Genomic DNA, 10,375 nt, shown 5'->3' with positions numbered 1-10,375 from the left:
CTAAAGATTGTTGCCATAAAAGTCGCAAGTTAAAACTACTACCATATGCATATTTGGAGCCAATAATTGTGGGATGTCTCCAAGAAGTTCACTATCCAATGCCATGAATGAGTTATCATCCTTCATTCGGCTCTCACACACAAATAAACACAAATAATGATGTTATTATAAAGATACGGTATCAAGTTGATATATTAAATAATGTGGTATTTAACATGTCGCTCATTCATTAATGTTATAAATTATTTTATCAATTTATTAATGACAGTATAAAAAGTCAATTATTACCTAACACATGACAATCATTGATTGATGACATATTATTTAAAATACAAACTCTGTATCCTAATTTTATAAATAGAATGCTCTTAATAAGCAAATTCATCTACAGCCATTCTAAGAGATGATTTCTCCACTAAATTTATTTGGTCATGCAAAAGTTAAGAATAAAGAAAGGCTCCATGCATGATTGCATCTCTCGGCCAGCCCTTCCAAATAGGAAGGTGATGACAGACTGGAGCTACACTCTTGACTTCACAAAAGAAGTGACGAGTGGCGCAGCCACAAAAGCATGATTCATGTCTCATGTTAAAAGCTTCTTTACAAAGACTTGTTCTTATAAATTGCCCCACACCCTCCCATTTTCAAAACCTCCCTAACTTCCTTTCCCCATCTCACAGTTCTAGCCACTAGCTTTATAGTTTCTTTATTCTAATTATCTCTTGGGATTCTCCCAAGTCAACTTCTTAATTTGTTGCTAGCTAGCTACTATAAATACACCACATCACTCACCTCATTACTTACCACTCATCCAACGCATGTGTGCGTAGCCATATGTAGAAACAAAGACCGCCAACTCTAGTCTTATTATTCTCTCAGTACTGCTGCATTTTCACGTTAATTTCTTGTTAATATTATTTTTGTAAAAAAAAAAAATATAATTATCATCTTAATTAATTAGTTTGTTACATATGGATCATGAGGATGTGCCTTCAGCTCCTTCAACTCCAGCCACACCAGGCACTCCTGGAGCTCCTCTATTTGGTGGGTTCAGAGGAGATCACAGAGGTACCACTGGAAGAAAATCACTTCTTAAAAGCTGTAAGTGCTTCAGTGTTGAAGAATGGGCCATTGAAGATGGAAGACTGCCCTCAGTTTCTTGCTCATTGCCCCCTCCTCCTGTCTCACTTGCCAGAAAGGTAAGACTAAATGTTTATGTGTCATAAGATCTTTCAGAATTTATATAAGCTCATCTTTCAGAACTCATATAAGCTCATATTATGAGAGGATTTACAAAAACGATGTTTTATATTTTAAGTATTTTTTTTTTCTTTAAATGGGGTGATATGAGATGGTTTTTATTTTTATTTTTTTTTTCAAAATGGATAAATAATCAGGTCGGTGCTGAATTTGTGGGCACACTTATACTAATCTTTGCTGGGACAGCCACAGCTATTGTGAACCAGAAAACACAAGGCTCAGAAACCCTAATTGGCCTCGCCGGCTCCACCGGACTCGCTGTCATGGTCGTCATCTTATCGACCGGTCACATCTCCGGCGCCCATCTCAACCCTGCTGTCACCATTGCCTTTGCTGCCCTAAAGCACTTTCCATGGAAACATGTACGCATATACAAATAATAACCCTACCTAGCAACTACATATATGTGTATTCCCATTTTGTTATAATCAATTGTAATTTTTATTTTATTTTGTTAATTTCACTTGGCATATGCAGGTACCAGTTTATATTGGAGCACAAATAATGGCATCACTATGTGCTGCATTTGCCTTAAAGGGAATTTTTCATCCAATTATGGGAGGGGGAGTCACAGTTCCTTCAGCAGGATATGGTGAAGCTTTTGCTTTGGAATTCATAATTAGCTTCAATCTCATGTTTGTTGTCACTGCTGTAGCCACCGACACGAGAGCTGTAAGTTAAATTTCTTTTCATTAGATCTACACATATAACAAAAATAAAATAAAGAAGTGAAATAAGAATTGAAGTATTTAACATCATCATTTGAGAAAAGACTGAAAATAAAATAGAATTTTGAAAACAACTTTTTGCATAACGCATGCATTATATATAAATACTTCGTGTGTGAAAAAGATTTCACTAGTATAAAAGTTGCAATTAATGGTTAATTGATTTGTTTGTAAAGTGTAGTCACTTTTAACTAAGGTGGTCCATGTAGAGTTGTAGACTAGTCGTTCCTACAATTTTATTTTCTAATATTATTTGAACCATTTTATCCCAAAAAAAAAAGCTCTTATTAATTGATAATAAATTCCCTTTTTTTATTTTGTTGTAATCTTTTTTTTTTTTTGATAAAATTTTCATGAAATTTTGTCATATTGGAGGGAAGATTTTAGTGAAATATTCATTAATAATTTAATAAACAATAATTGAGACCCCCAAAATTTTTAATACCATTGTGTTTTACACAATCTTTATAGAATTATTAATTGCATGCATGATGCAAACCCTTCTTCCAGGAATCATCAAAGAGACAGAAGGAAGCATTTGAGTTTCAAATCATTTATTTATATGCAAACCCAAGAGACATGAGTCAATTGACAACCTGCAAGTTCCATTTCCAATGAATATTAAATACTCATAATATAAAACGGTGTAAATATTAACGAATAATAAATGCAAGCTGTCCATATTTCTCGAATCAAAAAGTGATCCCAGAGCTACAAGCCCAGAGCAGATCTAGAGAAATAAATTATGTTTAGGATCTTTCAATTAATATTATTTATTTTATTACTTGTATCTTTTGGGATCAGTTTCCTGAAAAAAAAAAAAAAAAGCCAAACCCAACTCAATTTTGGATTAGGCTACGTTGCACCGTACTACAGTTACATCCAGCCGTTAGATGCACTTAAATTAGTGGGATCCATTGACATTCAACGGTTAAATGCAACTATAGCTTGGTACCACAGTTGCTCCACAGGTTTTCTCCCAATTTTACCCACTTAATGTATTTGCATGTTATATTTTGTTAGAAAACAGTCTCCATCCAACAAGACTCTCTCTTTTGTTTCGATTTTGAGCTTGACTCCCGCAGCAAGCCCATTGATAAAAGTTGCAAATTGCACGTGAAAGATTGATTTGAGGCCCCGCATATAAATTTAAAGTTTTGGATCAATCTGTAACTAAACAGTCTGCAGCGACTTATGCGGCAGCTTAACAGTCTATGCATAGAATAATGGAATCAATGTCAAGACATGGACATAACCGTGATGAAATTGAGGGGGATGCATAGAATCTTCTAATGTGAAGTCGTGTATGAATCTGGCATTGTGCAGGTGGGCGAGTTGGCGGGAATCGCGGTGGGAGCAACTGTCATGCTCAACATACTCATAGCCGGGTATGTCCATTTCTCATAGTAGCTCAACAAATAATTAATAGTAAGCTAACCGCATTCCAGTATTATTAACTATAAACAACAATTAACAATTTCAATTTCAGTTTTTATGTAAACAAAACTCAGATGATTAAATGGACAGGGGACATCTTGTGAATAGCTTAATGATGATTGCTTGAAACCTCCTCTTTTGTGATACCATGTGCAGGCCATCAACGGGTGGCTCGATGAATCCAGTAAGAACACTAGGGCCAGCCGTAGCAGTAAACAATTACAAGGCCATATGGATCTACCTGACCGCCCCCATTCTTGGGGCATTATGCGGTGCGGGAACTTATTCTGCTGTCAAGCTGCCGGAGGAAGACACCGATGCCCTCGCAAAGCCTGCAACAGCAAGCAGCTTCAGAAGGTGATTGATCAACACTGTCACGGAAGTCCTGCATAAGTAAAAGGTAATCAAGAACTCACCAAAATTGGAAAAAGAAAAAAAAAAGGTAATCAAAAAGTTCTGGTGCGTGCAGAGATATTAGATGTTTTTTCTTATAAAAAAAAAAAGGAATAAGTGCAAGCCTGAATCAAATATGTGTACAATAGTTAAGCTGTAGACTTAAGTAAGAGGTTACTTGTATTGATAGTTGGCCTCAGTTACAAAGTATATATTGGAGTTGGTTGTGTGTATAAAAGAAGGAAAAAAGAAAATGAGGTGTGTTGAGCATTGTTCTCTAGGTTTATTTCTTGTTATTTTCACTTCTGTTTCTGGTCAAGTGCGTGAAGGATTGGGGTTTGAAATCTAATCTCCTCTGTCATGTTCCCCTCCAAAGAAAAAAATTGATGGACATTTGTGATGACAGTTCAACACCTATTGTATATGTAACAAAAAACTGATATATCCTACACACCAACTGATTGATTTTGAGTTTAATCTGAAACTAATTTCATTAGAACAAAACAACAGGAGAACATAAAGATGAAGGGAAAAGGAAAGTCCAGAGTTGAGAATGGGAAGAAACTTCTAAAGTGAAATTTCCTTTTACACTACACATATCAAGAGTTAATACTGGTCTTGGATAAGGGAGCAGAATGTTCACTTCACCATAAACATGCCCTAGAAGATACATGAAATCCATTAACCAAAGTTGTTAAAATGAATTTATGAATTCAGTAATAAGAATCAGCTAGAAACTGGTTTCCAGATTATGGACACGCTCCACATCTGCAAGTTGTATTAATGCTTTAAAATTCACCCATTGCAACTATGAAAAAATTTGTTTCTCCCAAAAAAAAAAAACTCATCAAGTGGCCAGTGGGCTCCTGGAGATTAAGATATTAACATCAGATTGCACAAAACATCACATTCCATTAACCCTTAACACAATGTAATGTACATTTCCATTTCTATCACCGATTGACAATAATATGTTGAATCAATTGCAATAGGATAACTGTAAGCTCATACGTAGTTAGAGCAAAGTCACATTTCAATTTTCTTACAAATTAAGAAACAATCAACTAATAAAATTGTTCGCTTGCAAAAATGAAGTATAAATAATGATAAAACTACTAACCTAAAACAATGCCCTGCTGATGAGCGCAGCTTCAGCTGAAGGATAATTCATATCTCGTGTCTCTCCCAGCTCCAAAATTTTCTTCCATTTTCGTTTCTTTTCCCACAATTTCTCGCAAACCAAACAGTCCTCTTCCCTTGCCCATCGCAAAACGAACCCGAACCCGCCAATCCAATTCCGGAAACAAAATTCCCCAAGAAACAACGATCCCAAAACCATCGCTCAAACTGGCAAAACCCGTCGGGTCCGACCTGAATCACTTCCGTGCCGACTGGAGGAGCATATTCTCCATAAAGAAAGCGCCGAGGACGCGATCAGCACGCCGATAACATCGGCAATGGCATCCTTGAAGGAGGCTCCGGCGGAGGGGAAGAGGCCGAACTGGTCGGCAGCCTCCTTGGCGGCGCCGGCTAAAAGGGACAATATAGATCCGACCCGGATAGAGTGGGTCCGTATAAATGAGTACCGAGAAACGGACGCCGAGGCGGAGAAGAAAAAAGTGAGGGTGAGACAAAAGAGTACGTGGTAGAGCTTGTCTTTAGCTAACCAGGGATCTGGGTCCATGTTGTTATCGTCCATTGGCCAGATCCAACAGACAAGTGAAGTTTGCTTAGGCTTTGTTCGGTGAGTTCTGTTACAGTGTTATTTAGTAGCCTACTAGTGTTCCTTCCTTTTATTTTGCTTGGTTGGCGAGAAGGTAGTGAATTTTCAAATCTCATGATACACGCACTAAATCGGTTCTCTACATAATTATCTATTTATTATTTTTATCATTATTTCTTTGACAGATTAAGACTGCTACTGCCTACTGATCCCATTTTGAAAAAAGAATGAGTAACATTTGAAGAAAGCATCGATACAGGCATACAGCACAGAGTAAACAGCAAGCTTAATATATTTCGCAAGTGAAATGATAATAAAATACAGATTATCCCTAACAATAGAACCTTCAAAACTCGTTAACCTGGTATTAAAGCTTAACAGAATTAGAAAAACATCAAAATTGGGCTACATAGGACTACAGTATATCTTCTCTTTAGCAGAACCATTCTTTTAGTGCCGAGTCATTGATTCCATTTTCATCATTTGCTTCTCATGGAATCATAACTCCTAATTCATCTTACTGATTAATTCGTTGATTTCTTCCTCACGGTTTCCAGCTTCTCCACCGTCCTTGAATGGTTGTTTCTTCCCTAGTAATCCTCCTTCAGGCTTGTTTAGTGTTAAAGGACCCAGAAAGTTGACGACCTCTTTAAAATGAGGACCAACATTGGCTATTTCATGTACTATATCCTCAATGCATATAATGCCATATTTCCCCAACGTCTGCCAATGAGCAATGCAAGAAAACATTGAACTTAAAAGAATTACAAAACTGCAGATAGTACGGGAAGTGTGTGGGATTTATGCCCAAGATTAAGCAAGTATACCTGTTCAATAATGTTATTGTCTGTGAGGGGAATTCTTTGCCTGTCTACAGTTGCATAACCCTTCTTGTAAATTAGCTCCTTCACATTTACAAGATTAGGATATCTACAAAAACAAGCAAATTAAGAACCACAAATCTTGTCAAAACAATAGTGACCTTGTTATGGCAGCAAAAATTAGGCAAAAATGAATAAAATAACTTATGTCAAGTAAACCCAAAATTTAACTTTGAGGGAACAAAAAAGAACCCTAACGATAAAGTTCAGGGACATTCTATAAAAAGCCAACGTGAAGCTATCAATATCTTACGAATCAATGTTCCCTAGAATTAACTATCATGTCAAGGACACAGATCAAGATGCTTATGAATTAATGTTCCCTAGAATTAGTCTTCAGTTGTCTTCCTAATCTGGAATACCTCATCTCCTCCTTGGAAATTAATAAGTTAATAGAATGTACAAATGAAATTTTGTTTCAATTAACGCACACTCAATACAGGTGGAACCTTGGCCAAATCAGGCAACTGAACACACCCCAACCTGCTCAAACCCATCCAAAACAACCTCGAACAGAGTTAAACAAAACAGACCCATCATATGATTAGCTGAGGGCGACTCAAGCTCAAGCTCACTAAGAGAAGCATACTACTCAGGATTTATTTGGCTTATCCCAACAATTCATCCAGAAGTAGGCTACAAGACAAGAGAAAGATGATGCACAGTGGGAACCTTCAGAATATGCAAGCTGAAATCAACAATGCATAATCAACCAAAACTAAAATATTTCACTCTTAAGTCTGGACAGTAAGCTGAAACAAAATAAACATAAAATTTCCGACTAAAAAGGAGAGCTTTCTATTGGTACATATATTACAAGACCGGAAGATAGTCATTTCTTATTCCAATGGCAAGCTGAAACTCTGCCAGTATACTGGGTCTAATATGATTCATTGAACAAATATATATAGAATGAATCAAGATAAAGATTATGCCAATAAAGGAAACTAATACAATCATGGAAGATCACTTGAGTGTGCCAGTCATGCAATCTTTGATCATGCACAATTCATTTAGTAGGCTAACAACAAGATCATACAACATGAAACAAAAAGGTAAGGTCTGTCTTACCCATATGTGACGTATGGCTCCACCTTTTGCAGCACTTCTAACATACCATCAGTAGCCCTGACAAAGACACCACTGAAAATTCTCCTCAATCTAAGGTTGTAGAGAATCTTCTTAGTCCTACGATGCATGTCACTTGTGCTGAAATAAACAGGGGGGTCAGAACGGCAAACAACTGAAGGATATTACGAAAACAGCTATGAAATGTTAACCGACCCTTGTATGCGTATAATAAAAAGCAACTTAGATTTTGGCTTCCCGATCACTTTTTTCGACCTTTTCCCTCTCTGTTTCATTCGGATAAGGTCCAATTCCTATGTAGAAAATACAGGTTAGAAAATCATTCATAACAGACCGTAACAGACAAAGCAGACATATAATACTGAATATTACAAAGACAACAAAGAAAACTGTCCAACACGTTATCTATCTATGGTGAACATGCCACCTGCATCAAAGAACTAGAAACAGACCTACTGTGAGAACACTCACACAGCAGCCAGTGCGTGCACAATGTCATCAATTTAAACACGATATGACAATTCAACCAGTAAATTTGTATTCTTTTCATCTGGTCGTTTCACGGTGCAATTGGGAGGTCTTTTGGAGCTGAAACCGTTGAAAGCTATTTCGGATCAAAAACTAACTTGGGATTGATTCCTCCAAGAATATTTGGATTGAAAAGCACCTTTACTGAAAAGCATTTCTCAGGCTATAGAAGGTGATTCTCGAGAAAGCACTTCAAACCCAATTCAACAAAAACATTCCCAATTCCCAAACAAACCCTCTATCAAACAACACTAAACGATACCGTATAGAAACCTTCAGTAAGATTCAGTGAAACCTTAAGTAGCAGTAAACGGATAGCCAAGCAAACGACAATGAAACGAAACAAACAACATAAATAATCAAATCAAATTTTACCTGGTCCCTAAACTGTTTGATAAATTGCTCGGGTCTTTTGATATCCTCAACTTTGCTCTTCTTATTCTTCTGTCCATGGCCATACTTTCCCAATTCCAACTGGGCTTTCCTCGTCAGCGCCAAAGCCTCGGTGCTTTTTCTTTTCTTCAGTACGGTTTCCGCCACAAAAGCTAACGGTTGCTGTGCCGCTTCTTCCGCCATATCGCTTGCAGAGAAAATAACAAATAGAAGAAGAGCAGAGAGAAAGGTTTCTATGAGAAAATACAACTCAAGTGAAGGGAAAAGACAGCGGCGGCCAATTCCTTCTGTAGGGTTGTTTTAGTTGGCAGAACTAAGAAGAAAAATAAACCCGGTTCGTTTGGAGTTTTGACCGGCCAACCAGTTTAAATACAAGCGTAAACCATTTGATTTTTGAATTTATGTTGTAAAAGAGCTTTTAAATAATAAAAAATATTAATCATTTGTTTTTTAATTTAACATTTCAATTAATTATCTTAAGTATCCATTTTACATCACTGCAGTACACCCCTCCTCATTTCAACCTCAAATTTAACATATGTTGTTTGGATTATAAGGTAACAAACATAGCAAAATCAGAAGTGTTGGATTTGAAACTTCAAATCTAATGGCTGTAAAGAAAAATATAATGTATCAGGGGAAGCGTTAAGAAGCGGGACAAATTCAGACTTTAAGTTTTCTTTTTCTTGTTTTAATTTAATTTACTTATCCCCAAATAATTCAATGCTTGCATGACCATGAAATTAGTTGTGGTCCTAATATAAATTTTAGTAAATTTGCGTAAATATGTCAGGTTAATTAAATATGTATAATAATAATAATGACATTAATAAATAATAACAACAACAATAATGATGATGATGAAAATAATAGTAATAGTAGTAGTAATAATAATAATAATAATAGTATCGACAACAGCAATAGCAATAACAATAGTAATAAAATAATATTGAACATGAAAATAATAACAACAAAGATAATAATAATAAATAAAATTTATAATAATGATAATAACAACATGATGGACAACAATAATGATGATGACGACCGCAACGATGATAATAATTTATTATTATTATTATTATAAATATTGTTATATTATAATTTATTATTTTTAATTTTTAATTATTATTTAAATTAAGGATAAAATGGATATTATGAAATTTAGTTGGGGGTAAAACAATATTTTTAGAAGTGGAGTTCTAATTCCCAGCCTTCCAAGAATCAGAACTCTGGTAATGATTTCTAAATTTGACAAAGCCTTATATAATAAGGTAACAAGCATAAGAGTTTCAACAAGCATACCATAAAGATTTCGACACTTGTAGCTGGTACAAATATAAGTTTACCGGTTGAAGCCAATTGAAAAGATGGTCAAATTGTAAGGTAATAAACGCCTTTGGTTTTATAGATTTTAAAAGTTAAATCATAATCCCTTCATCCCTCGTGTGTGTCTCATTCACACCCATTCTTAATTATTAGACAATCATAAACCATTCAAGTAAAACACATTCATAATGGTTTTGGTTAATAAGAAGAATAAGAAAAGTATTGATGCCTTCCCTTGCCCATTCTATTCTTACTACCAATAAGCTTAATGTTGTGTTTACTAAACAATAATGTGAATTGAAATGAAGGAATCAAAATCAATAAGTTGTTTACCTGTAAAATGAAAGCTTGGAATAAGAATGGGAGCAGTGTAGACCCATAAATTTTGAAATCATTAAGAGTTCTCATTTTCAGGGGGTTAGAAATTAAAACTTATTTTATAAAATGATTTTTTTGCCCCCAACTAAATTTTTAATGCCCATTTTATGCTTAATTTAAATAATAATTAATAAAGAATAATAATAAAATTAATAAATTATTACTTCTTTTATTATTATTATTATTATTGTTGTTGTTGTTGTTATTAAAATTTATTATTGTTATTATTATTTTTG

At 35.1% G+C, this 10,375-nt stretch overlaps 3 protein-coding genes across 3 annotated transcripts; 1 reads left to right on the top strand and 2 right to left on the bottom strand.

The window, feature by feature from the left end:
• Positions 1-404: 404 nt before the first annotated feature.
• Positions 405-3,812, top strand: LOC102629705 (aquaporin NIP6-1). Its single transcript, XM_006465136.4, has 5 exons — positions 405-1,199; positions 1,398-1,622; positions 1,738-1,932; positions 3,315-3,376; positions 3,582-3,812. Exons 1-5 carry the CDS (start codon positions 972-974, stop codon positions 3,784-3,786), a joined length of 915 nt encoding a protein of 304 aa, XP_006465199.2. The 5' UTR covers positions 405-971; the 3' UTR covers positions 3,787-3,812.
• Positions 3,411-5,685, bottom strand: LOC102629415 (uncharacterized). Its single transcript, XM_006465135.4, has 2 exons — positions 4,939-5,685; positions 3,411-3,810 (listed from the first exon to the last, which is right to left on the bottom strand). Exon 1 carries the CDS (start codon positions 5,515-5,517, stop codon positions 5,161-5,163), a length of 357 nt encoding a protein of 118 aa, XP_006465198.2. The 5' UTR covers positions 5,518-5,685; the 3' UTR covers positions 3,411-3,810; positions 4,939-5,160.
• Positions 5,686-5,815: 130 nt separating this feature from the next.
• On the bottom strand, positions 5,816-8,763 carry LOC102629979 (60S ribosomal protein L7-1). The gene is made up of 5 exons (XM_006465137.3): positions 8,415-8,763; positions 7,707-7,804; positions 7,494-7,631; positions 6,369-6,471; positions 5,816-6,264 (listed from the first exon to the last, which is right to left on the bottom strand). Exons 1-5 carry the CDS (start codon positions 8,613-8,615, stop codon positions 6,049-6,051), a joined length of 756 nt encoding a protein of 251 aa, XP_006465200.2. The 5' UTR covers positions 8,616-8,763; the 3' UTR covers positions 5,816-6,048.
• Between the last annotated feature and the right edge of the window lie 1,612 nt (positions 8,764-10,375).

The sequence above is a fragment of the Citrus sinensis genome, chromosome 7 (assembly GCF_022201045.2).
Source record: "Citrus sinensis cultivar Valencia sweet orange chromosome 7, DVS_A1.0, whole genome shotgun sequence".
NCBI lineage: Eukaryota > Viridiplantae > Streptophyta > Magnoliopsida > Sapindales > Rutaceae > Citrus > Citrus sinensis.
This window is presented reverse-complemented; position numbering and strand designations above follow the sequence as displayed.

Coding starts and splice junctions, on each gene's coding strand:
- LOC102629415 (XM_006465135.4), bottom strand. CDS start 5,517: ATGGACGATAACAACATGGACCCAGATCCCTGGTTAGCTAAAGACAAG.
- LOC102629979 (XM_006465137.3), bottom strand. CDS start 8,615: ATGGCGGAAGAAGCGGCACAGCAACCGTTAGCTTTTGTGGCGGAAACC. Junction 7,632..7,706: donor TTTATTATACGCATACAAGG/GTCGGTTAACAT, acceptor TGTTTATTTCAG/CACAAGTGACATGCATCGTA. Junction 6,472..7,493: donor GAGCCATACGTCACATATGG/GTAAGACAGACC, acceptor TTGTTTTTGTAG/ATATCCTAATCTTGTAAATG.
- LOC102629705 (XM_006465136.4), top strand. CDS start 972: ATGGATCATGAGGATGTGCCTTCAGCTCCTTCAACTCCAGCCACACCA. Junction 1,200..1,397: donor CTGTCTCACTTGCCAGAAAG/GTAAGACTAAAT, acceptor ATAAATAATCAG/GTCGGTGCTGAATTTGTGGG. Junction 1,933..3,314: donor TAGCCACCGACACGAGAGCT/GTAAGTTAAATT, acceptor GGCATTGTGCAG/GTGGGCGAGTTGGCGGGAAT.